Here is a 25439-nt window from a genome sequence, read left to right as displayed (position 1 = left end):
GACTGACTAAACACAGGTAGACATTCCCAGCTATTCCCCAACTAACTCCTCATATAGATAACTCTTATATTTCTAACTCTACAGGCCACAACCCAGACTGCACTGTCCCTGCAATATACATAGTGCAATAACATAGAGTTTACACAAGTTACACAAAATTACAAAACAGCAGCACAAATATATACCGTATATACTCATGTATAAGCCGAGATTTTCAGCACATTTTTTTGTGCTGAAATCGCCCTTCTTGGCTTATACACGAGTCATTGCTGGCAAGGGTGAGTAGTACGGGGGGCCAATTCACGCACGATGGGACGGGGGGCTGAGCCATGCATGATGGGACGAGGGAGCTGTGGAATGCGAGACGGGGAGCCACACATATCAGGACATAATGGAGGTGTTCCACATACAGAACAGGGGGAGCCACATACAGGACAGGGGGAGCCACATAGAGGACAAGGGGAGCCACACACAGCAGGACAGGATGGGTGGAGCCACATACAGGACAGGACAGGGGGAGCCACATACCAGGACAAGGATGAGGCGACAATGCATACCCAGCTTATACTTGAGTCAATAAGCTTACCCAGTTTTCTGTGGCAAAATTAGGTACCTCGACTTATACTCGGATCAGCTTATACTCGAGTATATACGGTACACGTAAAAAAAATGAGGGTTTAAAGAGGTAAAACTCTCAACCAGTTACAACTGTACATTAAAGGATCCAGTGTGTGCAAAGATCAGTTAATACCTGACAGGAGGGTTTCAGCATGGTGCAACAGAAATTTGGAGTCATTTGACATGATAATGTTTTTGCACTGCTTATTGATCCCATTTTTGTGAAGTCTACCCTTTTGGTTTCATTTAGATAGCAATGGCCCTCAAACTGGAGGTAGTATCTAATATATATTTACTTAAAGTTGTCCGTCATCCACTTCCGTCTGGATGTCCTCAAATCCCATAATTCACCGCACTGACCGGAAGCATGCCGACCGCCATATTGGAATACCCAAGTGATGGGTTTTCCAATATGGCACCCGGTGGTGGTACCAGGCCCTTCCGCAGTACCACCAGCGGGACACTGCCGGGACACCCACGCCGGACCCCCCCGATGGCACCAGGACCCGCCGCCTGACTACACGCTCCAGATCCCGCCACTGCCTGCCCACTCACCTCCGTGCAGTCATAGCCAGCAAGAAAGACCGCGGCTTGCCGCCTGTGCTGGAGATGGGAGCGGGTACCCTCTGGTGGCGCCGCCGCACCCCATCTTCAGAACAGGCCGCAAACCACCATCTTTTCTGCCGGCTGTGACTGCACGGAGGAGGGTGGGCAGGCAGCTTCGGGACCCACACCCCACATACACACTTCCCTCCTGATGTGATAGCATCGGGCCCACCTCTAGTATTACATATTAAGATAATATTAACAAAATACTTTACAAATAAAATTAAATTCTTTGGCATTCAAACAATCTTTTACTACCACCAATAAAAAGGTGAAATGAATCTTCTCAATTATAAAATGAATAATTTTAAAACTATTTAATGCATTCTGAAAAGATTCTATAAGTAAGAAATTACCGCAATTGTAAAACGTTGACGATAGAAATAAAATGCAATAATTAATTAAGTAAATATGTCCTCCATAGAATATATGGGGAAAGCGTCCAATGATGAATGAATGGCTTCAGGTACACAAAGAAATGCTTTGCAAAATATACAGCACGAAATATCGGGAAGGGGGCATATACTTCATGACACTAAGAATGTCAGCAATAAAATAAAACTGAATGTATTGAACCTGTGATTGTGCAGTGCATTCTGTATTTTACTATAAATAATACTACATACAAATCACAAACTAGTCCAGACATTGGATATAACTGTGCAGCTACCTGTCCTTTATCTATACCAATGACAGACAACAAACCTCCCCTGGGTGCCTTTAACATTACAACACAAACCGTCAAGAAACCTCCCCTGAGGGATTTTTTAATACCCATGAAAGCAAATGTATGCTTAATTACGTGTGTTCAACAATAGTGCATGTATGCAGGATGAAACATAGCCAAGTGGTGTGTTTCTATCTGTCTGTCTGTCTATCAAAATTTAACTACGGTATTTTCTTTCTTTTTATTTGCTTGTTTTTTCTCATACCTGTCTATCTTATCACATATCTACCTAATTACAGCACTGTGGAACAAAATAAAAAATAATAAATAGTGGGTGGAAAGCCTCATGGCTATACACTGAACTTGTGCACTATGATAAAATAATAAAAAGGAGGCACATTCTAATATATTATGCAAAAGGTTGGACTTTTATTAGCTCATGTGGGCTAACAAAAGTCCAATGTTTTGAACAATTTTTTAGAATGTGCCTCCTTTTTCTCATCTATCTATCTATTTATCATATATATTTATTTTCTATTAATCAATCCTATATTTATCTATCAGGCATATATTGCATTTATTTCTTGTATCTAATATTAATGTGTTAAATTATGCATTTATCAGATTTTTATTTATCTGAAATTATTGTGTGTGTTTTTTTAAGGCATTAATAGGCAATCGTTATGGATTTAGACCAATACCTCGAAATATAGGTGAAGAAGAGTTTGACATATTATACAAGAAAGTCCTCAAGAATGGTGATGAAGCTCAGCTTTTGAATCAGTGGTTTTGGAAAGACATGAATGCTGTTCCTCCCACATATGTCTTCCAGCCCATAACAGTGCATTTCCCTCATTTCTCTAATAAGGATCCCTCCCATGTAGAAATTCAGTCAAAAGAAGCCAAAGAGTGGAGAGAAGTTGAAAGGCGGCTATCAAGTGCTTTACGCTCAGCTGCACAAGCTGCATACATCGAAGGATTGATTACTGTCGAGCAAAAACATAATTATTATAAATCAGGTTTGTATATATGCAATATGTGTGGAATATATAGCATAGGGCATTCACTATGTAGATTTGTAAACACCTTATAAAAGTAATGCATTTTCTCCACACCACTGCAATAACCACATAGAATTAGTTGCCAGTGGAATCATCACACAAACTTCGAAAAAGTTTGGAAAATAATGTGAGAGATGTATCAAAACTGCTACAAAGAAAAAAGTAGGATAGTGGCTCATAGTATTTGATCAGGCTACACTTTTAATTTTCCAAAGATCATCTGAAAGAAAAAAGAGTTAAAATTTTCAATTTCTGGAAATCATAAAAGCTACATAGGACTGGTTGTATTCTGCACTTGGGTTCAGAATTAGATAACCCATAAGCTGGCCTATGAAATTACTGTGACAGTCACCCAACATCCCTAATCACACAAAGTGGTTTATCTAAAATCCTGCATAATCAGACGATTTGTCCGTGAGGGATGACAGTATTATATTGACCAGGGTAAAAACGAGAAAAATATGCCATACTGTCATGATAGTGACTGACCAGGTATGAAACCACCCACCAGTAGGTCGGTCACCAACAACACAACAAACAAAGGAACACCGGGGACACAATTACAATGGTGGGCCCTGATATAGGTAATGGGGGTGTCATGATCCAGCGTGGATCTGACAGATTAAATGGATAAGTGAACTTTTTTTCCTTTGGCTAGGTGCCAAAGTGGTGTGATTGCCCCCGGTGGCCATTAGAATTATTACACGTGGTGTCGTTCATTCTAAGTTGCTCCGGTGGTGGTGAGTGGTATCGCACTTTAGTTCTTTGGTTTAATGTGCACATAATTATAAATCAGGTGTGAGGCTCTATAAATGAGTCTCAGGGTTGTTCAATCACTGTTGGTGATATTGTGTTCGTCATTTGGGAAGCAAGCCTGGCTGAGGAAGGAGCTGAAAATGAGTCCTGCGCAGCCCAGCCAGAGGGGACGAGTGGCAGCTATGTGGTCTGCAAGAAGGGCTGGCATGGCTTGGTGGAGTTACAGTTTATGGTGTCGGCAGGAAGTGCTTGCATGGCTTGGTGGAGTGACGACTATGGAGAGAGTTGCACTCAGCATGCGGGACTTGGTTGCTGAGAGCTGGACTCAAGCATGTTTGACTTTTTGGGCAGGAGCTGAACTCATCTTTGGGACTCTGTTACTGGACTTCTGCAATTGGTGGTGGACTCTGCTCCAAGGCTGCTCTATGGTGAAGGATCCAGTTATGGTGATGGAACCGGGTGGAGGAGAAGATGCACACAGGTGGTGGGCTCTGTTGCTAGGAGCGTACGCAACAGAGCAAAGCTAAGTGATGTTTCCCCTGTATTGTCATTTTCCCTCATGTCATGTAGTGCAGTGGTGGGATTAGTTTCTGCACCAACAAATTCCCTAGTGAGGGTTTAGGTTCAGGGCGAGCTAGGGTTTTTAGGTTCCTGTGCGTCGCCCGGTGCGGAACCGACATAGGGAACGTTAGGAGTGCAGGGACACTGGCTCAGGGGAGTACAGGAGTTCTCCACTTCCCTATTCCCTATTGCAGGGCCCACCATTGTTAATGTTACCCAGGTTCCCCTTTAATATTTAAATTCGCCTTACTGGAGGCGGGGTTTCCAGATTTACGTGTAGTACCTAAATTCGCCTGTTGGAGGCGGCGTATCCAGCTGCACGTCTTATTATTTAAATTTGCCCCACTGGAGGCGGTGTATCCAGGGTCACGTGTGTCATATGGGTTTGCCTTGCGGTACTCGCTGCGTCCAGACACACGTGACCATGACATTATCACCAACCCCCGCTCCCCAGACTTTATCACCAACCCTACATTTTTTTTTCTGGTTAGCCTTGGCCATGTGGAGACCGCTGAGTAATTGCTGCCGGGCCTCACTGAGGTGAGTAAGGAGCGGCATGGTGTGTTAGAGCTGCTGCAGCAGCAGTTATCAGGGTCTGGGGCCTCTGCTCAGGCAACCAGGAAATCAAAATGGCAGCTTTGGCAAATTGCGGGTCTGGCAAAAGTCCCCTTGAGTCGCTGCTGGTGAGCGGGACTTGTTCATACAGGTGGACGTAACCAGACAGGTGGGTGGAGTTGGTGATCCCCATGGTGCTATCTGGGGTTCCCCGAGGTGAAGGGGTACGTCCGTGTAGTGAGCAGACTGGTGCGATAGTCCACGGGGCACACGCCAAATCTTCTATACCACCGAAGAAGCCGCACCTCCTGGTCGTTTGGAGGAAGGCGACCAGCGAGTGTATATTTCCTCCATATTCCTGTCCCCTTCTCCTCCAGGTGTGAGCGGCAGGTGTGCTGCGGGGGAGTAGGGACAAATCTCACCCCTCGCCATTAACCAACCCTGGGAGGCACAGACCTCATGGTGAAAGGGTTGGAGGGTGGTGTCCCTTGGTGAATAGCGGGGGTGTGAGTGTGGACACAGGGGGACTCCTCTGTTGTCGAGTCCAGAATGAGTTCACCAAATTTATGACAAATGAATGTGTGGCAATAAACGTTCAGGTCCGGACCTGTGTGTGCACGAGCGTGTATGGGTGGCCACCAAAAAACATCTTGTGGAAGTATGTTGTGGAGTCTGATCAGCTCATAGCAAACATACACATACATAAACTCATTCCCCAGGTCGGCGCTGTGGAGATGAGTGGTGCCTCCAGAACATACATTGCCAATACCAGCGGTGCATTTGTCATTAACCTGAAGTTTCAGGTAGTGGTGGGGTGAACTCAGGATCTGGGCGTCCCCTCTGTTTGTGTTTCCCTAATGAGGAGTGGTCTTGAGGGAACGTTAGGAGTGCAGGGACACTGGCTCAGGGGAGTACAGGAGTTCTCCACTTCCCTATTCCCTATTGCAGGGCCCACCATTGTTAATGTTACCCAGGTTCCCCTTTATTATTTAAATTCGCCTTACTGGAGGCGGGGTTTCCAGATTTACGTGTAATACCTAAATTCGCTTGTTGGAGGCGGCGTATCCAGCTACATGTCTTATTATTTAAATTCGCCCCACTGGAAGCGGTGTATCCAGGTGGAATGGACACCTCCTGCACTCTCCTAAGGATGTGCCCTGGTCTGCCTGACATCCCTATATGGCTTCTTTCAAACCGTCACCGAGCAGGATACCTTAGCCCTAGCTTGCCCTGCACCTATCCCTAAGTAGGGAATTGGCAAGTGTGGACACTGGTCCCACCGCTGCACTAATACGACACCAAGGAAAGATATGACAAACAAGGTAAAGACAAACAATGCTTAGCTTTCTACTGTAAAGCACCACACAGCAGGATCACAACACCAGATACACCATAAACAGCTGAGGCACCACTGCTCCCAGCAAGCTCCTTCTCCCCTGAATGGTCACTGCAGCATGACCTCTAACACCGACGGTCAGCTGATGCATCAGGTGACCCTTTGAAGGAAGGTGGGAGTGATCACCACCTGCATCAGCAAACTCAACAGCCATGTAATTACACCAGAAGGCATGGGGGGGGGGGGGGAACTGACATTAACTCTCGAAGGCCTGAAAGGAAAAAAGTTTATATGTGAGAATCCAGATCTGCCACGGATCCAAGGATGGATCGTGACACATACATTACTCCATAATACTTAAATCAGAAGTGGCATAAAGATAATATGATTAAATATAGTTAGTCAGTCTTACCCAGGTAAATAAATCAGGGACACCGCAGCAGCCACATCCACCCCAACGCGTGTTTCGGCGATGCCTTCGTCCCATGACCAAGGGAACGTCAAAACGCGCGTTGGTGTGGACGTGGCTGCTGCAGTGTCCCTGATTTACTTACCTGGGTAAGACTGACTAACTATATTTAAACATATTATCTTTATGCCACTTGTGGTTTAAGTATTATGGAGTAATGTATGGCATATTTTTCTTGTTTTTACCCTGGTTAATATAATACGGTCATCCCTCAGGGACAAATGGTCTGATTATTCAGTACTCTATGGCTATTTAGCAGTATGATTCTTTTTTATATGCTAAGACCTTCCGCATGCATTCGACGTCCTTTGAATTTTTTTTTGCAAGCACTAATGCACCTTTTGTTCTCCCCCTTTCACTTGTGGGCTTTTTGATATGAAAAGTTTAATAAAGCATTGTTAATTTTATATCATAATTGACCTAGTTGATTGTTTTTCTTTTCTCCTTTCATGTTTTTTCACAATCAGTCATGTATTTGTCCTGTATACTAGAACCATAATGATTGACCTACTATATGCATACATCTTATTATTCTAATTATGGTGCCTTATATCTTGCTGAATATCATTCTTATCTAAAATTGCAAGTTATCCCCTATCCATATGCTCTGGAACTGCAAGCACAGGACCCCATCCTAAGTAGAGCGGGAGGTGTGCTTGCTAGGTTTTTACTTTCTTTTTTGTTAATAGAACTGCTAGAAATAGCCAAGGGCTGAAAGAATATTTCTCTGGCTGTCCCACAGACAACAAATGGCTGATCATGCACTCCTTTGCTCCTTTCAAGATGAGGGCAAACAGTGCTCCTGTGTATGGGAGAGTGATCAGATGGCTGTCGGCTAAACAATCAAAAATGTATGCCCAGCTTTTGGTAGAGATAAGATCATTTCTTACTGTTTTTTTTCCCAATCTTTTGTAGTGACAGAATGGGAAATTGAATGTGGACTCTTGGCCCCTGGAACCAAACAAGCAGGCTGTACGCTCTTCTTTAGGGAAGTGATGGATATGGATCTCAATAAAGACATGGTCCGCTACCTCATAGATATCACAGAAGATGGAAGTCCAGACACAGAAGCTCAAGAGCTTCTTGAAGACCTAAAGACCAGGGTAGCACAGAAGTATCCTGATAAAATTAAGACTCATACAGTCGAAATAAGTAAACAATTATCCAAAGGAATATACTTGCAGGAACTTTGTGACCAAGTTATTGCTGTGGTCAATCATCAGATACTTAAATCTTTATCCAGAAAGGATGCTGACCTGCCAGAAACACAGGTCAGGTATATCGCTGATTACAACCATTAATATTTTAAAGCATGTTCTTTGATGGGCATATACACAAAAATATAATGTATAGATGAATAAAACGTTTTTTTTTTTACTTTCAGAGAGAGTATTCATGGTTAGGTTGGCTCATGCAAGAAGTCACACACCATTTGCTTCAATCTCGCAAGAAATCAGAAGTATTTTGTGGAAGACAGGATATGTTGCAAAGAATTGTAGGTCATGTCAACGAGAAAGAGATGCGACCCCCTCTTGTTATCTATGGAGCTTCTGGGTCAGGAAAAACTGCTCTGATATGCAAAGCTTTCAATATGGTCAAACATCTGTTCGGCAATAAAGGGAATTATATATTGGTACTTCGACTTTTTGGCACGTCACCACAAAGCTCAGATATCCATGATGTTTTGAAGAGTATTTGTTATCAGGTAGGTTTCCTTATATGATATGTCACATACTGTTATATTTCATAATGATTTCTGCAATCTTACAATATTGTGTTGTATCTCCATGAAGGTGTGCTTAACAATGGACTTACCGCCACCCACCCCTCAGGTTACTAATATTTACAATGAAACTGTAAGGTTTTTTCACCAGATTCTCACATTAGTGTCTAGTAGAAAAACAGAGACTTTGTTGTTATTTCTGGATTCACTTGATCAGCTTTCTCAGTCAGAAGGTGCCCATCATCTTCACTGGCTGCCCAAAGAATGCCCAAGGAATGTACACATTGTGTTGTCTACTTTACCTGAAGAGGGAGACATCCTGAAAACACTAAGAAAAAACATCTTGGATGAAACATCGTACTTGGAAGTTCAATCGCTTTCTGCTGAGCAAGGAGGCCAGGTGATTGAAATGCTCATGTCTTCAGTTGGACGTAAGCTGACTCATTCACAACAGAACATTGTGTTGGACAGTTTTAGGAAATGTGGACAACCCTTACTTCTTAAATTGGCATTTGATGAGGCCAAGAGGTGGTCATCTTATACACCAACCTCAGAGCTCCGTATTGCCAGTAACACAAAAGAAGCTGTACACCAGTTATATGAGCGTTTGGAAAAGCTTCATGGCAAAGTGCTAATTTCCCATGCTTTAGGGTACATTGTGGCATCCAGGTAAATATATTCGTATTATCTATTTTCTCTATTACCTCTCCTATCTGAAGTTTTGATATTAGTAGTAATAGTAAGGATACTTCTCCCCTGGTCATTACTACTTGAGGGTGAACTGATAGATCTCCCAAGTATTTGTGGTAATGTAGTGTTCCACTCTTATATGTAAACAACAGTTCTAAAAGAATAAGCTTGCTGCTCAATTATTACTTTTTTCCTGCCAACTTATCTCCTCCCTATCATGCTCTCTACCCTTTAACAAAACCAAGGTACACCAGAAATAGCAATTCAAAAAAGGGTGTATCTGGGACTTTTCAAAAAGCAAAAAAATGTATCTAAGCCAGGGGTGGGGAACCCTTTTCGATCCGGGGGCCATTTGAAAATTTCTACCATCATTCGAGGGCCACACAAAAATGATCACCTTGAAAATTACCCCGGTATATTTAGTCAAACAATTAATTACGGTAAACCACCCTTAGGGTGTGTGCACACGCTGCGGAATCCGCTGCGGATTAATCCGCACGGATTTTGCAAAAACCGCAGATAATCCGCAGGTCAAAAGACCTGCGGATTATCTGCGGTTTTGCCTGCGGTTTGGTCCTGCGGATTCACTATCTCCACAATGGTGGAGATAGGAACCCGCAGCGGTTTCCGCAGAAAGAATTGACATGCAATTCTTTCTGCGGATTCAAAACCGCAGCAAATCTGCGCGGATTTTTCCGCAGCGTCGGCACAGCGGTTTTTTTTCCCCATTCATTTGAATGGTACTGTACACCGCAGCTAAAGCTGCTGCGGGTCTGCAGCGGCCAAAACCGCTGCGGAAACGCAGCGGAATCCGCAACGTGTGCACGTACCCTTAATGTGACGGCTGAAGCTGCTTCTCCATCACTGGGGGCTATATATATCACAGGTGGTAGGATATACAGTACTCGGGGGGATATACAGCACTTTCAGGGTAAATGCAGCACTGGGAAATATACACATCACTTGGGGAACACATACAGCTGTGGGGGAATACAAAGCACTGGGTGGGGACAGGGATCGTCGGGGAGGCTCATAGATCACCGGGGGGGACAGATCACAGAGGGGTGACACGAAGATCACAGGGGTGGGGGGGCACAGAGATCACAGGGGTGCATATAGTTGGGGGGCGCATAGTTTTGGGTGACAGATCACAGGGGGCACATGGGAGCACAAACATCACAGGGGGTACATAGCAGGGGGCACATAGATAACGGGGCACAAAGCTGGGAGCTAAAGATATCACAGGAGTGCACATAGCAGGGGGCACAGAGATCACGGGGGGCATATAGCTAGGGGGCAAAAAATCACAGAGGGCACATAGATCACAGGGGACACAAAGCTGGGAGCCAAAGATATCACAGGGGTGAAAGCATTTAGAGAATTAAAGCAAGTAGGTATTGATGAGGCATTAAATAAATACATAAAATTAAATAAATTCTGTAAAAAGCAAATCAAGGCAGCAAAGATTGAGACAGAGAGACTCATTGCCAGAGAAAGTAAAAATAATCCCAAAATATTCTTTAACTACATAGAAATGGTGGATGAGGATGAGGAAAAAGCCAATATGCTAAATGACTTTTTTTCAACAGTATTTACACAAGAAAATCCCATGACGGATAACATGATCAGTGATAAAAAAAATTCTCCATTAAATGTCACCTGCTTATCCCAGCAGGAAGTACGGCAGTGTCTAAAAATCACTAAAATTGGCAAATCCCCGGGCCCGGATGGGATACACCCCCGAGTACTGCAGGAATTAAGTACAGTCATAGATACACCATTATTTTTAATCTGTAAAGATTCCATAATAACAGGGTGTGTACCACAGGACTGGCGTATAGCAAATGTGGTGCCAATATTCAAAAAGGGGACAAAACTGAACTTGGAAATTATAGGTCAGTAAGTTTAACCTAAACTGTGGGTTAAATCCTGGAGGATTTTTTAAGAGATACTATACTGGAGTATCTGAAGAAGAATAACGTCATTACCCAATATCAACATGGGTTTACAAGGGACCATTTCTGTCAGACTAATCTGATAAGCTTTTATGAAGAGGTAAGTTCTGGACTGGACCAAGGGAATGCAGTGGACATGGTGTATATGGACTTTTCAAAAGCTTTTGATACGGTGCCACACAAAAGGTTGATGCATAAAATGAGAACAATGGGGATAGGGGAAAATAAGTGGGTTAAAAGCTGGCTCAGGGATAGGAAACAAAGGGTGGTTACTAATGGCGCACACTCGGACTGGGTCACGGTTAGCAGTGGGGTACCACAGGGGTCAGTATTGGGCCCGCTTCTTTTTAGCATATTTATTAATGACCTTGTAGGGGGCATAGAGAGTAGAATTTCAATATTTGTAGATGACACTAAACTCTGCAGGGTAATCAATACAGAGGAGGATAATTTTATATTACAGGAGGATTTATGTAATTAGAAGCTTGGGCTGATAAATGGCAATTGAGCTTTAATGGGGATAAATGTAAGGGCTCCGTCACACATAGCGACTCACCAGCGATCCCGACAACGATATCAACGTGTCAGGATCGCTGGTGAGTCGCTACATGATCGCTGGTGAGCTGTCAAACAGACAGCTTCACCAGCGATCAGCACCAGCGACGCCAAGCGCGCGGCGTCGCTGTGTACTTTAGTTACCAGCGTGCTGATGCAGGGAGCTGGTAACTAAGGTACACATCTGGTTTCTAAGGGGCGTGCGTCACTTAGAAACCCGATGTGTACCTTGGTTACCAGCTCCCTGCATCAGTGCGCTGGTAACTAAGGTACACATCGGGCTTCTAGGCACAGCGCGCCCCCTTAGAAACCAGATGTATACCTTAGTTACCAGCAACCCCCAAAATGTCCAGGGCTTTCCATCAACTATCAGCGATACCGGCAGGGGGGCCGGTCGCTGATCGCTGTCACACACAGCGATCTCGCTGGTGAGATCGCTGTTGCGTCACAAAACTAGCTATGTGTGACGGGGCCCTTAGGTCATGCACTTGGGTAGAACAAACAAGATGTATAATTATGTGCTTTGTTGTAAAACACTGGGCAAAACTGTCACTGAAAAAGACCTGGGTGTATGAGTGGCCGACAAACTGACATTTAGTGGCCAGTGTCAGGCAGCTGCTGCAAAGGCAAATAAAATAATGGGATGCATTAAAAGAGGCATAGATGCTCATGAGGAGAACATAATTTTACCTCTATATAAGTCACTAGTGTGACCACACTTAGAATACTGTGTACAGTTCTGGTCTCCGGTGTATAAGAAAGACATAGCTGAACTGGAGCGGGTGCAGAGAAGTGCGAGCAAGGTTATTAGGGAACTGGGGGGTCTGCAATACCAAGATAGGCTATTTCATTTGGGGTTATTTAGTTTGAAAAATCGAAGGCTTAGGGGTAATCTTATTACAATGTATAAATATATGCGGGGATAGTACAAAGACCTTTCTAATGATCTTTTTACTCTTAGACCTGTGACGGGGACAAGGGGGCATCCTCTACGTCTGGAGGAAAGAAGGTTTAAGCATAATCACAGACATGGATTCTTTACTGTAAGAGCAGTGAGACTATGGAACTCTCTGCCATATGATGTTGTAATGAGTGATTCCCTACTAAAATTTAAGAAGGGTCTGGATGCCTTTCTTGAAAAGTATAATATTACAGGGTATATGGATCGCCCGCCAGGGCAGTGGGGTTACTCGGTACCGGGCCGGTGTCTCAGAGGGAAGTGTCACGGTGGCGGTGACCCGGTCTGTGGCCCTGAGCGTCCATGCAAAAAGGGTGAAACGTAGCTGGATAAAGTTTATAGGTGGATGATACGTGACGCCACCTGTGGTGCTCGACAATGAAGGGGTTAAGCCGACGCTGCAGGCAGATCCTCTGGGACAGATGGTATATGGCAGCAAGATGTAAGAGCTCCCCACAGGTAGAGCTGTAGTCTCAGGGCAGTGGTAATAGGTGTTGAGGAAGAGGGTGCAGAGTTAGGCACAGAGATGTAGCAGTGCTGAAGGGGTTGCAAGAAGAAGGCAATGACACAACAGGGTGCAATTTCCTTTACCTTTACTTTGCTTTGTAAGTGCAGTCCAGGATCCAGATTACAGATGGAACAGGGACTGATCAGCCTGAAAACAACTTAGGAATCTCTCTATGCAGATGGGTTGTGTAGTATGCTTTCTAACGCTTATCTGGAGCACTTGCAGTACTGAGTTACACTGAAGTTCCTCTTGCTTGCTCTCTTTTAGAACTCCCCTCGTAAGGCAGACAGCTGTAGTATCCTCTTTCTGGCTCACACAAGTTACTGCTGTGCCTCCGACTCTTAGTTGAGAATGGAGTATTTACAGCCTCTCGTTCCTCCGGTTTCTGCTACAGGACCATCCGCATCCATACAACCTTGGATACCGGACTCCGGACCATGCGCTTACAGCTAGAAGTGAGCCTGAATTCTGCTCAATCCTCCAGCTCCTCTTTTCCACGTCCACACTCTTTGCCTTCTTAACACGAACTTCACTAAATTCTCTTTCCTGGCCCCAGAGAGCAGCTCCTCCCCCAGCTTGGTTCAGAGCTCCCTCTGCTGGCCCAGAGTGGGAACTGTGCTGTGTGCTGGATTTACCTGGTAGAGAGATCCTTCATTGCTTCCAAGCATGACATCACCCTCCCTAGGAGGAAGGTAATGCCACTGTGGCGACCATACTCCTGGGAGCGCCACATTCCCCCTAGTGCAATTCAGTACTCCCGGACTGAGAAAACATGCGAATATATAAACAAATGAACAATTGTAACTGTTACAAGATTTCAAAAATGAAAAATTACAAAAACCAAAGCTTAATAATAGTCCTTGTGACGATTAGTCCATGCGTCAATGTCCATGGTCCAATTCCTGAGCAAGTTGGTAGCTATATACAAGAATTGTTTTGGCCACACATAGTCCTGTGGCCCAATTGTCCATCAAAACAAAATAAGATATTCAAAAAGTTCTTACAGAGTCTCTGTAGGCACATAAGCTTGAAAAGTTGCATATTTACAGGTACAGTTTACATTTTCTATTTGCACTTTAATCTCTATATCAAACTGGGATCTCACCTTTTGTACTACGGGTAGATCTGCGTAGCATGGGTACTTCTAATGGCCTATTTAGGTTTAGTGGGCCTGTTACTGCCAGCGACGGACTGGCCCACCGGAGAACCGGAGGATTCTCCGGTGGGCCCTGGCATCTGGTGGGCCCTGGCACCTGCTGGCATACAGGGCCATCAGTTGCCTAGGGCTCCCACTGCTCCAGGGGCCCCCAGCCAGTGGTCTGCTGCTAATAGCGGCACACCACACAGCTGCTATGGGGGCCCTGTGCCAGTGAAGCAGCAGCGGGTGTCAGGAGGCAGGAGCCCCTGTCCCCGCTACTAAAGAGAAATGAATATTCACTGCTTCCCACGCCCACATGGGCGTGGCAAGCAATGAATATCATTTCACTCTCGGGCTGCACTCCCCGGGGCCCTGCCCCCCAGCCTGGGCAGCCGGCACTGCCCTCAATTGCAATGGAAGAGAGAGCGTCTCTCTCCCATGAGTCACCTCTGCTCCTGACTCACAGGCAATGCGCGATGACGTCACTTCATCGCGCACCCGCTGTGTGTCTGGCAGACGGGACAGCTCCTGAGTCTGAAGCAGGCATCAGCGTGGGAGCGAGGAGGAGAGGTGAGTATTGTGATTTGGTTTTTTTATATCTCTATAGATAGATATAGAGATAAATAGATATATAGATAGATCAAGAGATAGATATAGAGAATAGATATAGATATATATATATATATATATATTATATCTATCTATCTATCCATCTATCTATCCATCTGTCCATAGATCTATCTATTTATTCCATATCTATCTATCTCTATATCTCTCTCTCTATATCTATCTATCAATCTTTATCGCTATCTCTATATCTATCGATCTATATCTATCTATCTCTATATTTATCTAGCTATCTCTATATCTATCTACTGTATATCTATTTCTATATCTTTCTCTATATCTATCTGTCAATCTATATCTCTCTATCTATCTGTATATCTATCTCTATCTCTCTATCTCTATATCTATCTATCTATCTATCTATCTCTATATCTATTTCTATATCTATCTATCTCTATATCTCTCTCTCTCTCTATCTATCTATATCTATTTCTATATCTATCTCTATATATATCGCTCTCTCTTTCTATCGATCTATCTCTATATCTATCCATCTATCTATATATCTATCCATCTATCTCTATCTATCTATCTCTATATCTATCTATCTATCTATCTATCTCTATCTATATCTATCTATTTCTATCTGTATATCTATCTATCTCTATATCTATCTATCTATCTCTATATCTATATGTCTCTATCTTACATATAGAGATAGAAATAGAGATAGATATAGAGTTAGATAGATATAGAGATAGATATAGAGATAGATAGACTATCTATCTTTCTATCTCTCTCTATACCTATCTATAGCTATCTATATCTATCTCTATCTATTATCTTTATATCTATCTATCCATTTGTCCATAGATCTATCTATTTATCCCATATCTATCTATCTATCTATCTATCTATCTATCTATCTATCTATATCTCTATCTATCTATCTCTATATCTATCTTTCTATCTATCTATAGCTATTTATCTATCTATCTATCTCTATATCTATCTATCTATCTATCTATCCATAGATCTATTTATCCCATATCTATCTATCTATATAGTGTTATACCCTATGAGGAGGCAGCATTATACCCTATGAGGGGGTGCATTATACCCTATGAGGGGGGGAAGCATTATACCCTATGAGGGGGCAGCGTTATACCCTATGAGGGGGTGCATTATTATACCCTATGAGGGGGGCAGTATTATACCCTATGAGGGGGGCAGCATTATACCCTATGAGGGGGGCAGTATTATACCCTATGAGGGGGTGCATTATACCCTATGAGGGGGGCAGCATTATATTCTATGAGATGGCTGCATTATATTCTATGAGGAGGCTGCATTATACTATATGAGGGGGCTGCTTTATATTCTATGAGGGAGGCTACCCCAACTCCTGCTACATAGTTAAGACATGTACAACCTTATATTATACCCGGATATTATCATGTTATACTGCACAATTGGTTGTCTTGTATTTATTTCTATGTAGCTACATAGTGGGCCCCAAGAATGATTTTCTCTGGTGGGCCCAAGGTGCTCCAGTCCGACGCTGGTTACTGCTGTTGGTAAACTGGGTAGTAGCCATTTGCGAACTCTTAGACTCACTGTGGGCATGACAGATTCACCACTGGCAGGGCGAGGATCCTCTGGCTCCACTGCTGGTGTGGCATCTGCTACCTGAACTTCCTGACTTTCAGAGTTGTCTTGAGTCTCTGCTACTTCAGTTGCAGTAGGCTGGGGAAAGATTAGAACAGGAGCTACGATGGCTTGATCCACTCTTGTCCAGTTTGCAGGAAATTCTCTGAGTACAGTGCTGACCTTTTTCTCTTCTTCCTCTATGGGCTGGAGGTTGTTTTGCTCTCCCATCTTTTCCTTTAGTTGGTCAGGGAACAGTTTCAGATGATCCCTCAATACTGCTAATGAGGTTTCTCCTCCATCCTTACTGATAAGGCACACTTTGGTGTTGTCAAAGTTTGATGGTAGGACGGTGTAGGGTTAAGCTTCCCATTGGTCATCCAATTTATGCATCCTCCTTTTCCTCTTTAGGACTTGTTCTCCTGGTGACAGGGGAACTGCAGGTGCATGTTGATTGTAGTTCTTTTCCTGCTTTTGTCTTGCCTGTGCTAGACTCTTTTCCATGCACTCTTGCACTTTACGGTACTGCTGCTGCCGTTCTCTATCCCAGTCAGCATCTGGTGATGTCACCTCAGGTGTAAGGACTCCCATATCCAAATCATAGGCAGCTTGCCAAGCCTTGCTCTCATTAGGTAGGCTGGAGTGCAGTTGGTGGAATTCACAGGTATGGGATTGTAGAGGTCTACCAGATCTGGCAACTTCTCTGGCCACAGATTCCTCTCTTCCAATGGCAAGGTCTTCAGTAGATCGATCACCACTAGAGTTGAGCGATACCGTCCGATACTTCAAAGTATCGTATCGGATGGTATCGGCTGATCTTTAAAAAAAGTATCGGTATCGCCGATTCCGATACCGGAAGTCCCATTCAAGTCTATGGGACTTCCGGTATCGGAATAAGAAAAACCCTTTCCTGCCCTTGTACAGCCTCTCTGGGGTCTGTACGGGCCTTTCGGGGGGCTGTGCCGGCCTGCCAGGGGGTCTGTGCAGGCTCCGGTGGTCTGTGCCGGCCTGCCGGTGGTCTGTGCAGGCCTGCCGGGGGGCTGTGCCGGCCTGCCGGGGGGCTGTGCAGGCTCCGGGGGGCTGTGCCGGCCTGCCGGGGGGCTGTGCCGGCCTGCCGGTGGTTTGTGCAGGCTCCGGGGGTCTGTGCAGGCATCGTCCGATGGGACTACAAGTCCCATCGGGCGATGCCTGCTACCATGACAGTGATTGACACATTAGCCAATGATGGGACAGTAGTAGTCCCATCATCCGGCTAATGTGTTAAATGTAAAAAAAAAAAAAAAAATTACATGCTACATACATACAACATGCATACTACATACATGCTACATTCATACTACATACTACATACATGCTACATTCATACTACATAAATACTACATGCTATGTATGTAGCATGCATGTAGTATGTATGTAGTATGTATGTAGTATGTATGTAGCATGCAGTATGTATGTAGCATGTATGTAATATGTATGTAGTATATATGTAGTATGTATGTAGCATGTATGTAGTATGTATGTAGCATGTAGTATGTATGTAGCATGCATGTAGTATGTATGTAGCATGTATGTAGTATGTATGTAGCATGCATGTAGTATGTATGTAGCATGTAGTATGTATGTAGCATGCATGTAGTATGTATGTAGCATGTATGTAGTATGTATGTAGTATATATGTAGTATGTATGTAGCATGTAGTATGTATGTAGCATGCATGTAGTATATATGTAGTATGTATGTAGCATGCATGTAGTATGTATGTAGTATGTATGTAGTATGTATGTAGCATGCAGTATGTATGTAGCATGTATGTAGTATGTATGTAGTATATATGTAGTATGTATGTAGCATGTATGTAGTATGTATGTAGTATATATGTAGTATGTATGTAGCATGCATGTAGTATGTATGTAGCATGTAGTATGTATGTAGCATGCATGTAGTATGTATGTAGCATGTATGTAGTATGTATGTAGTATATATGTAGTATGTATGTAGCATGTAGTATGTATGTAGCATGCATGTAGTATATATGTAGTATGTATGTAGCATGCATGTAGTATGTATGTAGTATGTATGTAGTATGTATGTAGCATGCAGTATGTATGTAGCATGTATGTAGTATGTATGTAGTATATATGTAGTATGTATGTAGCATGTATGTAGTATGTATGTAGTATATATGTAGTATGTATGTAGCATGCATGTAGTATGTATGTAGCATGTAGTATGTATGTAGCATGCATGTAGTATGTATGTAGCATGTATGTAGTATGTATGTAGTATATATGTAGTATGTATGTAGCATGTAGTATGTATGTAGCATGCATGTAGTATGTATGTAGTATTTTTTTTTTTTTTTTTTTAACATTTAACACATTAGCCGGATGATGGGACTACTACTGTCCCATCATTGGCTAATGTGTCAATCACTGTCATGGTAGCAGGCATCGCCCGATGGGACTTGTAGTCCCATCGGACGATGCTTGCACAGACCCCCGGACATCAGCACAGCCCCCCGGCAGGCCGGCACAGCCCCCCGGCAGGCCGGTACAGACCCCCACAGGGTGCACAGACCACCGGCAGGCCGGCACAGCCCCCCGGCAGGCCGGTACAGACCCCGGGCAGTCCACACAGCCCCCCGGCAGGCCGGCACAGCCCCCCGGCAGGCCGGCAGAGACCCCCGGAAGGCCCAAAATGACGGCGCATCATGATGCGCACACACCGCGCATCATGATGACGTCAGGCCGTCAATCAACTGAACTTCCGATTCCGATGCCGAATTCCGATATTGAAAAAATATCGGAAGTCGGTATCGGAATTCCGATACAGCAAGTATCGGCCGATACCCGATACTTGCGGTATCGGAATGCTCAACACTAATCACCACCTGATTCATCTTTTCACACATGCCATTGGTCTGTGGATGATATGGTGTTGTCCTGATCTTCTTGCAACCGTACAAGTTACAGAATTCCTGGAACACTTCTGTCTCAAAGACTGGACCTTGATCTGTAGGCACTCGCTCACGGTAACCGTGTGGTCGACAAAAGTGCTGTTGAAATGCTCTGGCTGCTGTCCTGGCTGTTTGATCCTTGACAGGCACGACTACCAGGAATCTCGAGTAGTGGTCAAAAATGGTAAGAGCATAAACATAGCCTGAACGGCTTGGGACCAGCTTCATATGGTCCAGGGCTACCAACTCGAGTGGCTGTTTAGTTATTATTGGCTGCAAAGGAGCTTGCTGGCTGTTATGGTCCTTCCTGCGCAGGTTGCATTGTCCACACTCCCGGCACCAATTTTCAATGGCCTTCCTCATACCAGCCCAGTAGAATCTCTCCCGGAGCAAGGTCATGATAGATCATGATAGATCGTCTGTTTCTCACTCCTTGGGCATGTTGGGCCGCAATTGGCCGGTGGAAGGCGGGTAACTCTATTTCTTCGAGTGCCTCAGGGTCTTCTCCTGCATCTGACAGATTGGGCATTCTGGACAGCGCATCAGTGTTAGCGTTTCGCTAGGCAAGGCAGGCTTCCAGGAGTGGACCCTCTGGACCGTGGCACCGAGGGGCAACGGGCGAGCAACCTGGTGGAACCGACTCCTATACAGGGACTGTTAGGAGCAGGCCCAGGGGTTCGAATGCCACTGCAGCCGGTACCAAGAGGGGTGGCTCGGAATGGACTGGAGCGAGACACAGGACCTGGTACCACGAGCACAGGGAAGGTGTAGAGCTCAGGTGGAGACTGGAGTAGGACAGCAGGAGACAAAGACACGGACAGGCAGGACCGGAGTAGGACTGCAGGAATCAGGCACGGGTAGGCAGGACCGGAGTAGGACTGCAGGAATCAGGCACGGGCAGACAGGACCGGAGTAGGACTGCAGGAATCAGGCACGGGTAGACAGGACCAGAGTAGGACTGCAGGAATGAGACACGGGCAGGCAGGACGGAGCAGGAACACACAGGACCGGAGTAGGACTGTAGGAGCAAGACACGGGCAGGCAGGACAGAGCAGGAACACACAGGACCTGAGTAGAACTGCAGGGGCAAGACACGGGCAGGCAGGATGGAGCAGGAACACACAGGACCGGACTGCAATAGAAGCACAGGAATGTATGAGAACCGGCGCAGTGCACAGAGCATGCAAAGACGTCGCAGGCCGCGGGCCGGTCACAGGACACTGCGACTGACGGGGGAAGCCAGGCTGCGGCGCGGGAGCGGGCAGGTAAGTATCGTGGGCCGAAACGGGGGCTGTAACAATCAGCATTGGCATAAGTGTGCCCCGCTTGGTACTTGATGGTAAATTCATAGTTAGACAGCCGGGCCATCCATCGCTGCTCCAGTGCACCTAGTTTTGCAGTTTCCAAGTGAGTCAGCGGGTTGTTGTCCGTGAAGATGGTAAACTTGGCTGAAGGTAGGTAATGCTTGAATCGTTCAGTCACAACCCAGACTATGGCGAGGAACTCCAGTTTAAAGGAACTGTAGTTGTCAGGGTTCCTTTCAGTGGGACGAAGCTTCCTGCTGGCGTAGGAGATCACTCTTTTACTCTTCGCCACGACAGCACCCACTGGAGGTATCGGATCCGCCCATTTGGAACAGGAAACCCTACAGGAAAGATAAAAGGGCGGTCCGCCTTTCCTCCTCAGTTTTGGTTTCCTGTTCCAAATGGAGCAGGATCCTGCAGGATCTTACCTGGGCCATGCATCCGCCTGTGCGGTCTCCTCGGGAACGGCAGGGGCTGCGGTCCGGAAGCAGCTTCGGGGGAGATTCCGTTTGACGGCTCCCCCCTCGTCTGGTGGCATAACGGTGATGACCGGGTCCGGGGAGGGCCGCCCGGTCTTACCAGGGAGCGGGCCGGTCTGGCATCCGGAGGCAGAACACCCCCCCATCGGTGGGGATACAGCGTGGGAGGTGAGGCCATGAGCGCGCGAACCGCGCGTGTGAGTAGCGGTGGCGCAGGAGCCGGCCGGCGCCCGACGCTCCTATACCCCGGGAGTAATGGTTGAACTTCCGGGGTAGGATGGCGATGACGCGGCGCATGCGCCCTGACACAGGGCGACTTCCGGGGGCACGACAGGAGCGAGGATAAAACAGCGCTGCAGCGCTGCAACGATGGAACCATGTCGTCCCCCACGGAGTCGCAGGTCCCAGCAGGGGATTCAGCTGGGGGCAATTCCACCAGGGACCGCAGCGCCAGGGGTGGAGTCAGTGCCCACATGCAGCTCCTGGCACCATTCCTCCAGCTGCTTTACAGAGCCATTGTCCTCCACCTGGTCGAATGAAACCAAGGGCTCTGCTGCCTGTATGGCGTTGTTGCTGACAGTAAACAGCTTAGCAACTGTGGCATACCGAGGTATTGTGGCCTCCTCCTCCCCACAATTCAAGAGGCATACCGGTACTCTCCCTTTGCGGACATCAACTACCCCTCTGGCTGTCAGGACAGTGGGCCGGCTATCAGAGTACGCTGGCTCTACCAAGGCTTGGTAATCTTTTCCTCTGAGGCCTATGGCTGCCCGACACCAAATTAACATTTACATCTGGGGGGTATCGCAATGGGGAAAGAATCACTCATTCTGACGCTGCTAATTTCTCCGCCAGACAGTTCTACCTGCTGTCTTTGCATCAGGGCCTTGATCTCCTTCTGCAGGACTCATTGTTCACTGGAACCAGCAGTCTCAGCTACCTGTTGCAACAAAACAATAACCTCGGCAAGACAATTTTCAATCACATTAGTACCTAAGGTCATCAATGGGTTACAGTCTCGTCGATCAATGTCTACAACTATCAGACCTTGAGATTTTAACTCCACTCGCCCCACCTTAATGGTAATCTCTTTACATCCTACTTGCGGCAAAGACTGACCATTGCTGGCAACTACTGTCAGCCCATCACTTGGGCCGCGAGTAAGTTCAGAGTCAGCCCAATATCGTTTGTAAAGGATATATGGCATAGTTGTCACCTGAGAGCCAGTGTCCAGCAAAGCGTTCATGGGGATGCCGTCAATCACCACTGGGAGGACTGGTCACCCTCCAACATACTTGGCTTGCCAGTTCTTTGGGCCTTGTGGTCCTTCTCCTGGGGGTTGCCCCTCTGCCCCAGGGGTTGCTCGTTTAAATAACAGAATCTTGCGATGTGGCCTGCCTTGTGGCAGTGACGACAGATGGGACGTTCGTCCTGATCATAGCGATCGTTGTCTCTCCCTCGGAGTGGCGGGATCCTCTTCTTCCGGAGCCACGGGACATCCTCTAGACTGGAGGCCAGCTGGATCTGCTCCTTTGAGGACACCTGCATGGACTGCACAGTTCTGGCACGTGCAGCCATATTTTTGGTCAGCTCTTGGACCTGAAGGCGCAGTTCTGTAGATGGATCATTATCCAAAGTCTGTGCGTCAGCCTCCACAGGGCTTGGAGGGAAAGATGCTGCTTCTTGGTGGTATGTGATCGCTGGGCGCCTAGGGGGCGCTGGACGGCTTACATTTGGTTCATGCAGCACCCGGATAGCCCTGTCTTTAAAGTCTGCAAAGTCTAGATCAGTGTTCTGTAGGGCTATGATGCACAGCTGTGCTCGGTGGGTACTGGATAGGAATCCCTCAATAAATTGCTCCTTAAACAGTCTGTCTCCATCTTTCACACTGTCTGGGTCAATCTGCTTTATGGCTCGCAGCACCTCCTGGAGGCTAAGAGCATAGTCCCGTATACTGTCCTTCACTCTTTGCTTACACCCAAAGAATCTCATTTTTATTTCAGCTGCAGTGCAGGTGTTAAAGGTGCTTCTTAGCTTAGCCAGAATCTTTTTAACAGTCTCTTTATCAGTGTCCTGCCAGGACTTTACTTCTCTGCGCTGCACCAGTTAGCTGCCCAATAAGGATGTTCACTTTTTGGCTTTCAGACAGAGGATACACTTCAAACAAACTGCACAGTCTCTCCTTAAATTCACTCAGGGTATGTGACTCCCCTGAGCACTGCGGTAACCAGGCCGCTCCCGGAATATAGGGCATGGACAGCGGCATTATGGGGACTGCTGCGGTGGGCGCTGGTTCTTGCGGTGCTCTGGAGGCGGCGCTGGCCGCTGGATTCTGCGGTGCCATTGGAGCCGCAGCTGCGCTGGCCCCTGCATCTTGCGGTGCTGTGGGGGGTGCGGTTGCGTTTACCGCTTCATCTTCTTTTGCCTCATTCTCTTCCCCCCCTAGTTAACATTGGCCAGGCCCCGTGTTTCACTGGCTTACCGGTTGCCGCTCCGCAGGCGGGATGATCGGGGGACGCCGGGACTGCAGGCCTCCGTTCCTCACTTCCCACCCGCTGGTCTGTTCCCGTGCAGCACCTCACTTTTCGCACTCACGACGTCACTCCCCTTTGGCTTCCCACACACGCCAAGTGGCGGGGTAATGGCGGCAACTGCACACTAAGTCCACGGCACACAATACAGTCTCTGGCACACAGGACCCGGTGGCACCGGGCTTCGCAAATCCTGTTCGTGACGCCAAAATGGATCGCCCGCCAGGGCAGTGGGGTTACTTGGTACTGGGCCGGTGTCTCAGAGGGATGTGTCACGGTGGCGGTGACCCGGTCTGTGGCCCTGGGCATCCATGCAAAAGGGGTGAAACGTAACTGGATAAAGTTTATAGGTGGATGATACATGACGCCACCTGTGGTGCTCGGCAATGAAGGGGTTTAACCGACGCTGCAGGCAGATCCTCTGGGACAGATGGTATAAAGCAGCAAGATGTAAGAGCTCCCCACAGGTAGAGCTGTAGTCCCAGGGCAGTGGTAATAGGTGTTGAGGAAGAGGGTGCAGTGTTAGGCACAGAGATGTAGCAGTGCTGATGGTGTTGCAGGAAGAAGGCAATGACACAACAGGGTGCAGTTGCCTTTATCTTTACTTTGCTTTGTAAGTGCAGTCCAGGATCCAGATTACAGATGGAACAGGTCTTATCCGCCTGAAAGCAACTTAGGAATCTCTCTATGCAGATGGGTTGTGTAGTCTGCTTTCTAGCACTTATCTGAGGCACTTGCAGTACTGAGTTACACTGAAGTTCCTCTTGCTTGCTCTCTTTTAGAACTCCCCTTGTATGGCAGGCATCCGTAGTCTCCTCTTTCTGGCTCACACAAGTTACTGCTGTGCCTCCGAGTCATAGTTGGGAACAGAGCATTACCAGCCTCTCGTTCCTCCGGTTTCTGCTGCAGAACCATCAGCATCCATACAACCTCGGATACCGGACTCCGGACCATGCGCTTAGAGCTAGAAGTAAGCCTGAATTCTGCGCAATCCTCCAGCTCCTCTTCTCCACGTCCACACTCTTTGCCTTCTTAACACAAACTTCACTAACTTCCCTTTCCTGGCCCCAGAGAGCAGCTCCTCCCCCAGCTTGGTTCAGAGCTCCCTCTGCTGACCCGGAGTGGGAACTGTGCTGTGTGCTGGATTTACCTGACAGAGATCCTTCATTGCTTCCAAGCATGACATCACCCTCCCTAGGAGGAAGGTAATGCCACTGTGGCGACCATACTCCTGGGGGCGCCACATATATACACTAGTTTCCTTACTATTGCGTTGATCCATGGAGCTAGTCTGATTGCCGTATGTGGAGTCGGGAAGGAATTTTTTTCCCCAATGTAAAGCTTACTGTTTGCCACATGGGTTTTTTTTGCCTTCCTCTGGATCAACATGTTAGGGCAAGTTAGGATAGGATATGGGTTGAACTAGATGGACTTAAAGTCTTCCTTCAACCTTAATTACTATGTTACTATGTTACATAGCAGGGGGCACAGAGATCACGGGGGGTCATATAGTTGGAGGGCACAGACCACGGGGGCATAGATATCACATGGGGAAACAGCTGGGGGCGCATAAATGGAGGGCACAGAGATCACAGGGGGCATATAGCTGGGGTGGCACAGATCACAGGGGGGCACATAGCTGGAGGGCACAGATCACGGGGGTATATATAGGTGGGGGGCATAGATCACATGTGGAAACATAGCTGGGAGCACAGAGATCACTGGGGGTATATATATGGAGGGCACAGATCACAGGGGCATAGATATCACATGGGGAAACAGCTGGGGGGCACATAGAT

The 25439-nt window shown here is 46.5% G+C and overlaps 1 protein-coding gene across 1 annotated transcript in view; it reads left to right on the top strand.

Moving 5' to 3' along the window:
- NWD1 (NACHT and WD repeat domain containing 1) overlaps nucleotides 1-25439 on the top strand; it is a 121634-nt gene that overhangs the window by 40103 nt on the left and 56092 nt on the right. Inside the window, exons 4-7 of the mRNA XM_073559843.1 lie at nucleotides 2556-2910; nucleotides 7545-7900; nucleotides 8014-8334; nucleotides 8423-9021. Of these exons, the coding sequence (XP_073415944.1) occupies nucleotides 2556-2910; nucleotides 7545-7900; nucleotides 8014-8334; nucleotides 8423-9021 (1631 nt within the window). The remainder of the gene's footprint in view (nucleotides 1-2555; nucleotides 2911-7544; nucleotides 7901-8013; nucleotides 8335-8422; nucleotides 9022-25439) is intronic.

The sequence above is a fragment of the Dendrobates tinctorius genome, unplaced genomic scaffold (genome assembly GCF_039654945.1).
Source record: "Dendrobates tinctorius isolate UK_male_01 unplaced genomic scaffold, ASM3965494v1 ptg000276l, whole genome shotgun sequence".
NCBI lineage: Eukaryota > Metazoa > Chordata > Amphibia > Anura > Dendrobatidae > Dendrobates > Dendrobates tinctorius.
The sequence above is the reverse complement of the archived record's forward strand: the minus strand, read 5'-3'. Positions and strand labels throughout refer to the sequence as shown.